Source organism: Perna viridis, chromosome 15, assembly GCF_037379345.1.
Source record: "Perna viridis isolate PV_CMFRI_1.1 ecotype Kerala chromosome 15, ASM3737934v1, whole genome shotgun sequence".
NCBI classification, from domain to species: domain Eukaryota; kingdom Metazoa; phylum Mollusca; class Bivalvia; order Mytilida; family Mytilidae; genus Perna; species Perna viridis.
In genome coordinates, this window is record NC_142459.1 from 26,288,713 (window position 1) to 26,302,909 (window position 14,197).

The 14,197-nt window shown below is 31.4% G+C and overlaps 1 protein-coding gene across 1 annotated transcript; it reads left to right on the forward strand.

Annotated features, from left to right (window-relative positions):
* The first annotated feature begins 222 nt into the window (after nucleotides 1-222).
* LOC148597623 (cysteinyl leukotriene receptor 2-like) lies at nucleotides 223-13,401 on the forward strand. The gene is made up of 2 exons (XM_088563466.1): nucleotides 223-348; nucleotides 10,528-13,401. Exons 1-2 carry the CDS (start codon nucleotides 346-348, stop codon nucleotides 11,662-11,664), a joined length of 1,140 nt encoding a protein of 379 aa, XP_088419592.1. The 5' UTR covers nucleotides 223-345; the 3' UTR covers nucleotides 11,665-13,401.
* Nucleotides 13,402-14,197: the final 796 nt, after the last annotated feature.

Genomic DNA, 14,197 nt, shown 5'->3' on the forward strand with positions numbered 1-14,197 from the left:
TGGAATTCGTCACAATAAGTCGGGGTAATGAACAGTTTGGATGTATCATATAAATATTATGACCAGAAGCATTTCCATACTTTATTTAAGTAACCCATTTAGTTATTTATTGACAAAATGGGAATATTGGGTTATAAAAGAAGCCTGCGTTTATAAGGAACTACAACGGACCATTAAGACGACAACTCATTATTTGGTGAATACCAACATTCACTTTAGAACATTTGTGTCTTTTGAGCATTTGTTGGCATCAAGTATTCTTGTTTTTACAGAATTAAGACGTAATTTAGTTCTGGTTCCGAGCGTATTCGGATTTAGTTATAAGACGGCCATATTTTCCAATTTATGGTAAGTGTTTTTTTGTGTCTTTGTTTTGCATTATATTAACACACACATAAACAAATAAAGCTGTATTCCAGCGTTCTTAACTCTATCTATGACCAGTCTTGTCATACTATTTATTTCAATATTTTTTGTGGTAACGTTACAGATGGGCATGTTCATATAAGTGATTTGTGTGAAATTATGTTTTCCTTATCTTTAGTTTTCATATGTAATCTATCTTATTATTTTATTTTTTTTTATATTTATAACTTTGTTTCAATCTTGTTTGACGTTCAGGCTTGTGGATTGTATCATATTTAAATTTTCCCACTGCTGAAGCTTCGGTACTTCAAACGATAATTAATTACTGGTGAGTTCCATTTTGGCTTTTTTTTTTTAAGAAATGCTATACATAAATACATTATTTTAAATGCCAAGCATAACAGTAATATACACGAAATGTATGAATTGAAAAAAAGAAAAGATGTTAAATACATTTTAGTCAATAGTCGCCACAAGCACATTCCTTTCAGTAATTAGTGCCTTCACAAGAAAATTGATTGCACAAACATAATCATGTTATTTTCTAGTAACTTATATGTTGTCTGCGTATGTGTTTGGTTTGTTTTGTTTTGTTCTGTTTTGTTTCTTCCTGTTTTGTTTTTGTTTTGTTTTTGTTTATTTTATTTTTTTTTGTTTTATATTGTGTGTAAAAGTTAATACATACTATTCATTATTTTCAAATCATTGATAACAATTGGGATTCCTGCAGAAGATAAACACGAAGGTCTAACATTCTCTATACGTACAGTTCTTAAATGTTATACACATTCCATTTACATCATAAACTATTCGCCATTTTACCCGGAGTAAGCATTTACTGAACTAAAAATCAAGAGTTCATAGAAACACAGTGGAATTTTACCATGCCAGTGCACATGGTTCCCTGTGTTTGGTGAAGTCCGGATTGCCTTTATTTTTTTTTCTGTGTGTTCGTTATTTTGATTTTGTTATATGTGGCTGTTTACCATGTCTGGTCTTCACGCTTGGCTTCCGCGTAATATGAAACGTTTTATCTAATTCCAAGCAGTATAACCCTCTGTTTAAATACTATTAATTCATTGCAATATACGGGTAATATAACTATGATCACACATGTAAAATATCGAAATGTATCACTGTGGTGAAAATCGCTGAATCAGGACTTTATATAGTTATGACTTATCGACCATTCGTTTTGCATTTTTGTTCATGAGCAAGATAAGCAGAGTTCTACATTTTAAACCCACAACTTTTAACATTAAAGTTTGATAAGTATTGGAATGCGAAAATGGCGGAACAAACAATAAGATATGGCTAAAGCAAAATATAACAACATGGACAGAACGTCAGTCAAGTATAAGTATAATGTAAGACCAGAACTATGAATGGCTAAATAATATTCTGAGGGAGGCCGAACCACTGAAGAGGTGTTGTTTTGTCTTTTTTTATATGTCAATGGATACGATTTTATATATGTATTTATTGACAGTGTAGAAATATAATATGTTTTCCAATAAGAAAGTCACCCATTCTCCCCAGCGAATGATAGTTCGGCCATACCAACATGTGGTGGGTAGAATAATAGACAAGAAGAGACCAGAAATCAAAATAGGGGAAATTGCAAACGTTAATGTGAAATGATATATAGGGGTTAAAAAAAAGCAAAATTTGCAATTCAATTCACAACATTGTTTCATTCGTGCAAAAGGATCCCCAAAAGAATATAAGTTTCAATTAATATCTTTAATCTTATATGAAGTATACAATTTGCAATGAACACCACTGTAAACAATATGTTGAATAACATAAGAGCACTTTTAATTATCTAGATGATTTCTTCTACCATATGTCAATATCAGACCAAATTGGTTTTTAACGATTTTCATGTAATGCTCAAGAATCTGTATTATAAAAAAAAATAATTTATAAATCAAAGATAACAATGCAAATTAATTGATCTCTGTAAGAATAAAAGAAAATACTCGTACATTTTATACACGAAGACATGCATTATACAATACCGTTTATAATGGTATGATATATTGTGAGATAGTATGGTTTGATACCATATAAGAAAATCAGCTGTTTATTAATGGACCTACACATTTATTAAAATAAATCAAATGAATGTTATTAAGGAACTAAATACTCTAATCATGTAAGAACAACAGAAGATCGTACAACTGCATTATCGTAACAAAATGTCTTAATTTAAAAATACCAATCATAAAAATAAGACAAACGTCTGCAGGATGTACACTGGTGTCGAGGACTTCTAAAATAATGTATTTCTTGCAACAAGTTAAGGTATTTTGAGTCTTATTATTACTGAAATCTATCCTATAACCCTTTGACGATGAGTCAGAAAGGCATAAAGTAACGAGCTTCATAATCTCAAAACGGCCGACTGTTTCCTAAGTGTAATCTTGATTGACGCCAGTGGCAAAATATCATTATGATCATTGCACAATGATAAAATGCATACTTCTAATGCTATCGATTTCACCTTGTAGTCGTTCTCAAACTGTGTCATTATATGCAGTTATTCTATATGTCATAATGTATTAAATGCATATAAAGTGAGAAGCAATGTTGAACCCAAACATACTTTTTGCAATTATTTTGATAATATAGTCGTTAAGCATAGTCTTTAATAGAAATGTTTATGATAATTCAGTAAAGTTTTTAAAAAAAACACTTGCTCTGTTTCCGAACTGCAATACTAATTGACAATAATTGCCAAATAACATTAGAATCATTGTACAATTATCAACCGCAGATAATATTTGATGCGAGACCATGACTTGCTTCTTGCTGCACTTACTTTTAGCAATTATTGGAATTTACATAGAGATAATATACGAAGGAATAAGTGACAAGATTGAAGTCATCACTACAGAGGTTGTATGGTCGTCATAATGAATTCGTGGATCGTTATGATGTATCCATCGGCACCATGAAAACTGATTTATTCAACGGGTCATAGTTTTCCTTTCCTCGTTTGTCTACCCCGGACTTGACTTTTTATGAGCAACTCAGCGGGTGTTTCTAGGAAAGCAAAGGACGCTTACCCTACCGGTGCACCTGGTCCATGCTCCCGGTTTTTAGTGGAGTCCGAGTTGGTCATTTGCTTTTGTTACTTTGTATGTATAATTTTAGTTACTTTATGTTCTTTGTTGTGTTTGTCTCTTTTCCATGTCTGGTCTTTGTTCCTCGATTACATCATTTTGATTACCGCTGTAATCATGGTCCTTGATTATTCTAACAATCGTAAATGAACTTTTTTGAGTTGTATGATTTTAATATACGGCAAAATGTGACAATATAGAATAAGAATGTTGAAAATTGTTTGCAAGTGAATGGAACTTTCTTTAAGCTGGATAACGTATTTCAAAAACTCAGCGTGTTTCGGTGATGTCAATTTAATACAATTTGTTATCTGATATCTCGTGTTCTGAATACCAATAACATTATTGAACGTGATTTAACTGGAAACGTAAGTAAGATGTTTGACGAATAGTTTTAAAGGTACAATAATTTTGTTTTTTGTAATCGAAATTAAAGAGCATCAATTAGCTTTGAGCTATGCAGTAGATTCATTTGTCTTTTGTCTGTATTTTTCTCTGATCATTAAAGGAAAATGACGATTGATAGACCAGATAATACAAATGTGATCAAACTAAAGTAAATATTTAGAAATTTCACGTACATGATTTTAGTGAAGAATATATTGCATATTATATTACATTAGCAAAGATAACCTTAGACTAAGAATACTTAAATAATTTTCTGACAAAAATACGTATACATATAACAGAAACGGTGTAGATAGTTTATTGTGTAATACTATGTGATACACTACAAAAAGGCTACACATTTCCATTCGTGTTATTAACTTGCTTTGTGTGTCTATATGCTGAATTGTATGATTATTTTTTTCAATGTGTCTGCCCTTAGGAGGAAATAGTTTTATTGCATTTCACTGTCGTTTACAGAGTTATCTCCATTAATTTTGGATTCTACAGTGCATTCTATATTATTTTTTATTTATTATGAACAAGGTTTTTTATGAAAAGCTATCTAATATTCTCTGTTTACTTTTCAACAAACATTTGAATAAATCATATCAACAAAATATCCAGGCTTTTTAAGCCATGTATCACGTTTTGCATGATTCTTGTCTTATCTGTAACTTAATGCTGATAAAAGTCTACCGGAATGCAACCTGAACATGACTTACAATTTATTTTTAAAAAACGAATAATTGTAGAAAATTGTTTTACAGTATTTTTGGAGGCAAACATCGGTCATAAAAACGAAACAAAATATGGTGAGACATTCATAGTTTCTTCATTCTGTTTGGACTGGGGGAACACAATTAACAAACTAATTTAACATTATAATAATCACACCTAAATTGTTGTTTAATATGTTCTAACAGAAATTGATGGTAAAAAAGGAAGTTTAAAAGTTGCATGTCTCCATTGAAATATAGGGAATATGATGTTTTATTGATATTATATAATAATTGAATAAGGATAAGCTGCTTAACACCTATTGTTCTAATGGATGCTATATCGGATATTGTTGGCTCCATAGGTCTTATATGGTGTATTCTTTTCTTATATCATTGACGTTAATTTAGTTCATGATGTCTAATAAAGCCTTTTTACTATTGTAGTACTGTCAATCATCTATAAAAGAAAATCTTCTTGGTTTGAATATTAAGTAACCATTATAGATTTGAAATCGGTATTTATCAAAATTGACAACTTTCTCAAATGTTATCATAGACATCGTTGATTTGCTAGTTTAGAATGCTCGATCCATGCTGTTCTACGAACACTTTGCTTCAATAAGCGCCATTTTCTTACAATCTTTCTCGCTTTTGTATATCCCTGGAAAAATACAGAGACGTCCCTTATGTTAGTTTTCAAACTGCACACATGTCGGTCGGTAAAAATTATAAAATGCCTTTATTTTGAGCAAAATAATTTTTTTACAAGAAACAAACTGACACCAATAAGATAATTAACAAAAGAAAAGTGAAGGTTGCTGTTAAGATTTACAGAACATGTAAACAACCGTAAACTGTACAAAAAGGGGCTTGGCGCACAAGTGACTGATATCAATCTTTGTCGAGCTTGGACGACATATTAAGGCAATGATCTGTATTGAATTACTGTACATAGGAAGAAATTGCAACATTTGTTTTTCATATGTTTAGGACCACTATGAAAACAAGTGAAAAATATATGTTTCTGAATTCATTAATAAACATCATTTAAAATGTTATAAATTGGATTTCATATACACATCCTGAAACGTGTAACATTCCCACTTAATCGTGTATCGTGTGCTTCGTGGGCATGTTTCGTGGGATCGTGTAATATGCACCGTGGGATTCGTGTGCATATGCTTTTGTGTGCGCACTTCGTGCTTCGTTCTTCATACAACGGTTCTATATTCATAATGGATGATAAAAATAGCTTCTATGGTAGATCAATTTTACGAAATACCGTTGTAATTTCGTTTTCTATGCCAAAATCAGTGTTCCTTTTAAACATATTATTTGTACATATAATCAGCTGATAATGAAATATTGCCAACATTTGAATGGCATTTTAATATGGTCGGGTTTAAATTTCCCGCACAACAGCTTTTATGTTTGTCGTTTGAGAATAAAACATGATTATATTTTACCCCAATTGATGCAATTTCAATATTTTTCCTACTCCCAAACCTGTGAACATGTTTTTGCAATGTACCACATACAATAAAAGGATATTTTTTATATCAACAATGCAATGCAATAGTATTTTTTAGACAAATAAGATGATGTCACATTAATTGACAGAGCTAATTTTTTTTCAAAATAGAGTACTTTTCACCCATACGTTGCCGAAACTACGCAGACTTTTTGAATCGCTCTAGAACTCTAACAAATAGGCTTCTGGAGCAGGGTTATGTTGCTACAAGATTAAAGTCATCACTACAGAAGTTTTATGGTCGTTATCATGAACTCGTGGATTGTTATGGTGTATCCATCAGCACCATGAAAACTGATTTATTCAACGGGTCATAGTTTTCCTTCCCTCGTTTGTCTACCCCGGACTTTACTTTTATGAGCAACTCAGCGGGTGTTTCTAGAAAAGCAGAGTTGCTTACCCTACCGGTGCACCTGGTCCATGCTCCCAGTTTTTAGTGGAGTCCGAGTTGGTCATTTGCTTTTGTTACTTTGTATGTATGATTTTAGTTACTTTATGTTCTTTGTTGTGTATGTCTGTTTTCCATGTCTGGTCTTTGTCCCTGGATTACAATCTTTTGATTACTGCTATAACCTTGGTTCCCTTGATTACTCTTTCATATTAAGATGGTATCGCATAAGTCAAAAATACTCTATAATCTAAATCTTCGTATATTTTACACCAACTGTATAAAATTTCAATATGTTCATATTCCAAGACCTGTGAAAATGTTTTTGCAATGTACCATGTAAAATAAAAATGGACATTTTTAGTATAAGCTTTACAATAGTATATTTTTTACACAAATATCGCATTAAAATAACTTAGCTACCTCAAAAAAAGAGTATTTTTATCACGATATTAATGATCATATGATGGGCCAAATTCAATAAATATGACATTATACACATAAATATAGTTTTACTTATTTCATATTCAAAGCAATAATTGTATGGTAACAAAAACCTATATCAACTTAATTGTTTAGTAACGTTTCTTCAATTTTAAGACTTTTTAATATTTTTCATACTCCCAGGCCACTGACAATGTTTCTCAATGTACGATGTATAACGCAAATGGACGTGATTTTATATCAAAACATATATAGACAGTAAGCAATGTGTGTATATCGAACTTGTTCATTAAAATATAATACACATTAATGTAAAATTACATGTAAGATGTTAGCAATCGACAAAATACGACAAACACGCTCACTGTATATCATAAATTATTATTAGTTTTGTTTTGCAAGTAAGATTACGAAGTATGTCAATTACTGAAATGAATACTTGTGGAGGACACGATCATTCGTGTATCGTGCTTCGTGCATCGTGTTTGGTGTGGCTCTCGTGTATTGTGTGCTTTGTGTGCGTTTTTCGTGTGCTTCCTGTGCGTGATATTGGGAACGTTACACGTTTCAGGAGGTGTAAGAAAATGGTGCTAATATCATGTGACTTCATGTATTTTGTTAAGCACAAAAACACGGTTAAACTATATTGGTCATAAAGATAAGTTTCGATATGTTTTAACGCATGAAAACATATGTTGCATTTTTTTTTCCTATGTACATTAAATATTGTCAATGTTCTATCAATATTCCACTCGTGTAGGATTGGTAACCGACCAAATTTACATTTTTATTGAAAATAAACGCTGTCAAAGTATTTCATATTGCACTAGTGCTACTATCATTATATTCTTCAAGTGCAATATTAGAACAGTGTGACATAAGCTGAAGATATCGCACGCTCTTGCAATATGCTATCTGTTTTGACCAATATACATGCAATAGCACAAACTATGAATTTAACTGTTTTTATGCTTGATTTAAAAAAAAGTCTAATGATATAATTACAGCATTTCCCTTATAATCGTTGTTGAGCGATGTTGATATTGGCAGCGTTACGAATAAGGATGATGTTAAGACAGATTTCATCACATATAATCGTTCGAAATAAAAAAAACACGTGTTATTAGCCCTGGCTTGTGTTGATTTCAATGGGAATGTAAAATGAGGTAATTATTGCAATGACATAATGTTTACAGTGGTTAAGCTGTTTTTAGATATCAGACATTGAGATAATGTTTAGATTAAAATGATGGCTGCATTTCTGTTGATTGTTTGAAAAGCATTTATATTATAAATTAAACTTAAGATGCTGTTTCATTACCTACAGCGTAAATACTTTGACCAAATGAATGCCAATATTTAAAGCATTTTGTAAATATTGTGGTGAGTCATGTATGCATTAGGATGAATAGTGTCAAATAATTAAATTATTCTTTTTTTTATTTTCATCTAGGCAAGGTCGTTAATTTTCCATAAACTTAATTGGTATCATAAAGTCTCCAATGTCGATCTGTCCGCAATCCGACATTCATATAACTCTAAACTAAATAACTAAATAAGGCTTTGATGAAGAAACAAATCTTGATTTAAATCGATTGCAGATTAAATCATAGGATTGATTTTAGTTTTTTTACTTAGTATACTAACACATTCCACATTGGGACAGTTTACTTATGTTTAAAAACTGCTGCTTAGCGGTTCATGAATATAACCCAACGTGGTTTATTTCACATAACCTGATCAAGATTTTAAAAAACAATACTTAAATAATCTTACTTACATGTATATGAAATGTATAGTGTTTGTTTTCAAGGTCGTCTGATGTGTGCTTAGATAAAACAAAAAAAAAACAATCATGTTGTATCAACACACGGGACTTTATGAAATCTGCAATTTCATATATCAGACAGTTGTTAACTGACATGTTTTACCGTAAACCGAACATAATGCAAGGATTTTTCTCGATCTCTTCAATAAATAAAATAAAAAAAATTAAATTGATATTATCTGACAACATGCACTTTTTCCTCTCCAATTTGATTTCGATTAATATAAAAAATAACAGTTCAAACATTGCAAACATGTGAGCAAGGTTCTGTAAAGTTTCAAGTTTCATCAAATTACATTCAGTTGGGTAGGAGGAGTAACGGATAAGAGATTGATTAACTCATCCCCTTTTTTGCGTAAAGTCCTAAACTACGTACGGAAGATAGGAAGAAAGGATAGAAGTATGAACAAACTATTTTATATTAGTAAGATGGAAACCAAAATAAACAGTGTAAGATGTATCAGTATTTCTAAATCTGGTTAAAGTTGGATTGATGAATCGTGTATCATCTTAATGTGAACCAATTCCCAGCATGCAATTCAATCATATTATTTACAGTGTGTATCCAACGTTTATATAATTGTAGATAAGCACATGGTGATGCATTCATTTCACATGAATTTTGATTGATTTTTTCTAAATATATAGGTAAATTATACTGTAGTAAGACACGAACTGTTTATAATATATACATATATTTGAGGTAGTGAAAGGGTAACCCACACGAAAAATTGAACTAATGCTCTGATTACATAAGTTGATGTGAACTGTTCCGCCTATTCAGGCAGCCTCATTTAGGGTCTCAATTAATACACTCTTTAGGTTATAGACCACAAATTTAACCAATGAGCATTTGAAACGTACGCAAAAATAGTCCTACGCAGAAATTTATACTGTTCCTCATAGTGCTGTGAGAAAATTTCTCATTTTATTTTAAAAAATTAAGCTGTAATCTCCATAATGATTTCTAAATAAACCCCTATCGTGTGAAAACACTGTGATTTCCCATGCTATTTATAGATCCTTCACTTCCGGTGACCAGTACTGCACTGCAAGTCTGCTAACCCCACATTCCATTCTGAGCAGGAGCCATTGAATATTGTGAAATTAGCATTGAAGCCTATGGGAAGTGGAATTAGTAGATTCTAGCTTAAAGTCAATTGGTGTTGGTCTAATTCAGGACTTTAATTCATTGCTTTGTGGTTCAATTCAATGTGTTAAAACGTGTTTTTAATCATCTGATTATGAATTATACATTATAAAAGGCACATCAATTGTAAATGTGTAACTTTGTAAGATCGACTCCAAGAATATAAAACACAGTGAGTATTGTTCCTGTATACAGGTCATCAATTATATTCAGTTGATAGTTTTTGAACGATTATTGGAGTCTAATATCCATATCAAATGTTCAGTTTTTAAACCTAGCAAGGAGAAGTTTTCACCCTGTTCAACACAATGAACTGTTTAAATTGAATATGTCGATGTATTCTGGAAAAACATCTTTTTTTTATATTTAATAAAAAAAATATCTACCACACACAAAAATAATAAAATGATTTAAGTTTTGATTTTATTTTACAAATTACACATTCTTTTATAAATCTAAGCAGTTCAGTATTCAATGCGCTGATAATAAATGCATTTCAGAGTATTGAAAAACGTGTTTCAGTTTATTCTTAAGACATACAAAGGGGGTCAAAAAATGAAACAGTTTGATGTTATTCTTTCAGATGAACGAAACAAAGCCCTCATGTGGACATGATTCAGTATATGACAGATTGTTAAAGTTACTAAGAAATAACACGAATACAAGCTGTTTATTCTTTTACACATCAGAAGACTACGAGGATGTATACCAAGCTGGGAGGCATTTTTATTCTTATTTTACACCACTTATCATTATATTTGGAATAGTAGGGAATACATTGTCATTAAATGTTTTCCTGTCGAAGAATCTGCGATCGTTATCAGCTAGTACGTATCTAGCTGCTCTTTCTGCTTCAGATTTATTTACTATTGTATTCTACGTCAGTGTTGAGTGGATACGACGTGGACTGACATTTCTGTTTCCATATGCTGATGTAAAGTTTCTAGATGTTGAAGGTTTGTGTGAGCTACAGTTGTATCTATCCTATGTTTCCCGGTTCCTGTCTGCTTGGTTGTTAGTAGCTTTTACCGCTGAGCGGTATGTCGGTATATGTTTTCCGCTGCTACGTCGAAATCTCTGCTCAACTAAAAGCACACGGAAAATTGTTACCTGCCTTTTGATTGTTTCTGCCGTTGTTGTGATTTACAAGCCAATACTAAGTGGCATATATAAAAGCGCTGGAGGAAACCGTTACTGCACTGGTTCCCCTGAGCATGGATTCCTGTCCTTTGTTTTTGATTCTATCTTCGCTATGCTCATAACTCTAATTCCCTTTGTGATCATAACAATATTAAACATTTTGATAGCACGAAAATTAATTAAGCAAAACAGAAGTCGACATTCCAAGAAGATAATCACTGAAGAGAGCATCATACGACTTGAATTTACGATTATATTACTGGCTCTATCGATCTGTTTCATAGCATTTAACATTCCATATTTTGTGTTGTGGTGCCGAAATTTTCTCACATCGAAATACGTTTCATTATTATTTGATGCTAAGTCTTCAGATGTTAATTTAAAATACTGGCAGGGTATACTTTACTTTGTAAGGACTATATTCTATATTAACTATTGTATTAATTTTTTCCTTTATTTGATTACTGGCGCATATTTTCGGCGTGAAGTGAAAGTTTTATTTTCTTATAGAGCTTTACGACGGACATCTGTACGGTACCCTAATGGTTATCAGGCTACACTCATATTAAAGTGGATTTAACAGGATGATGTTGTTCTTTAGAAAATTTGAAGGTATTATTCATGTAAAGATTATGTTAATATGTGCGTATTCCGATTGCTATTATAACCTTACCTCTATCTGTCATCCTTTATCAAATGACAAAATTGTTCACCTTCTATTTTGTTTTATAATCTGAATGCTGTAGGTTTCCTATATATTGTCAATATAGGGCAATAAGAGTGACCTTTTCACGCATTTTTCCCAGCTTAATTAGTTGTGTTTGACCTAAATCGAAAATTGGAAATATAAAAAAAAATCTCAAGTAAAAAAAACAAACAGATGGTTGATAGGTTTGCAATATTTGCTGATTTTTAATGTTTTATTCATAATTAATTATATGTTATTTAAAATTCGAATCGATAAAAAAACTAACAACTTGGAATGAGAATCTTGATAGTAATAGTAGGTCAAGCACCGGCTTGGTCACGTTGTAACTCAAAAAGTATTTAACCAATGACATTTAAATGTTCTCAGTGTTTATTTACAAAATGGGAAAAAAACGACATATGTTTAAACGCATTTCTTTTTATTTGAGGTTGATGGATGATAGATCCATAGAAATTTGAACTATATTTAGTATACCCTTACTTTAATTCAAGCACGTACAAATTTGATGCCGTTTTAGTGGATATTTCAAATCTCCAAAATGTTTGAGTTTTATATCAATCTAAAATGAAAAACAAAATTAACATAATCAGATGTGGTGCGATGGTCTTTACGGTCATACGATATTAAATAAATGATTTTGGATTTCAGTTCTTGTTTAAGCTAAGAAAGAGTAATCGGGGCTTCAAAATTGGAGCAATAATCTGTTCATTGGATAGAGAATAAACATGTGAAATTAGCACAAGACAAAGAAAATGAATAAACCGAAATAATACATACGTAGGAATAAAAGTTAATGAGCAACGCGAACTCCCTAAACTTTGAACAAGCGCAGCGGTAGTTAAATAAAAATGTTCCATGCTTCTAGAAACAACCGCTGATTCGGTCTTGAACTGTCTCATTCTGGGTTGATGTAGATGGACAGGAATTCTGTAACGCTATGAACTTACACAACAATGGAAACAACATATCGATTCTATGGTGACATTTATACAAGGTTTGCAAATATTACTCTAACCTTATAGCCTAAATGTCTATCACTGTAGAAAAAATCCACGTAGTTTCAACACGTTTCCAGTGACGTACAGGATGATACATAGATGGACGAAAAGTAAATAATATGAAATATGATGTCATTGCATACGCGTTGGTCGAAAACTTATGTCATGTTTTCTATTCCATTGATCCCTTAGAGGTACATCATTTTGATAACATCTTCTTCGAAATATTAAGGAGATGATTTGGAATTCGTTTTACAAAGTACTAAGAATCTGTATCATTCACAAAGTATTTATAAATTGAAGTTCCATTTTCTTTTCAATAACACTGATGTCTAATGCATTTAAGTCGGGATTTCTACTGAATATTTGGAAATGTTGTATGAAGAATTCTCATAGGTCTTGTTGGTATTTTGTTTCGATACTAATACTAACATTGAGAGCTGAAAGAAGACCTTTCGAAGTTTTTTTCGTATCCACGATTTTATAAAAAGCACTTCGGAAGTAACTCCGTCGAGGTAAGACCCTTTGTTACAGTCTTGTTTTTATTGCTGTTCGTTGTTGTTCTATTATTTATTTTTATTTTTATTTTATTTTATTTATTTATTTTTTATTTCTTATTTTTTATACATTTTTTTTTTTGGGGGGGGGGTTGGTTTTTGTTTGTTTTTGTTTTGTTTTTGTTCTGTTTTGTTTCTTGTGTTTTATTATAATTTCTATGATGATATTCAACAGTATATGATTATAACATTTGAGTATACAGTTGTTAATATTTTCAAATCATTTATATCATTATGATTATATAATACATTATATCGTATCTTTTTTTGTTTATTTAGATAAAAAAAAACGACGTTACCTTCAAATAGTTATTATAGATTGTATTTACTGAAATAATTCTTTACCAATGTATGGGAGTAATAATCATTCTAGAAAAAAACAATATATATTACTTTACTCAATGATGTTTTGAATTTTTTTAATGAAAGGTACGAATGTTCTATGAGTATCAGTATTATCTTTCAAAAAGGACTCTTACGTGTACCTGACTGTTCTTGCAAAAAAACTCCATTCAAATTTAATCCTTTTGGTCACGTCGTTACGGGAGATTTGTCCACCTTCGAAAACGAATCTCTGCATATTATTCTTTCTAAAGGTCAAAAGTACCGTGTACAACGCTCCATAAATTGGAATTATAACTAAAGTTCTTATGGATGCCGTAGAGGACTACGCATGAAAATGGACAAAACGAGAACAGGATAATATTGATGTTCTGTCAGAGTGGTTATAGACCCTGAGGTCCTGAATTTTGAAACAATTGAACGTTTTAAGTTGGTAAATGAGTGCCAATCCTACATCAGTTTTTAAAGCCCCGTATGTAGCAAAAATATTTTCTACTATACATGACA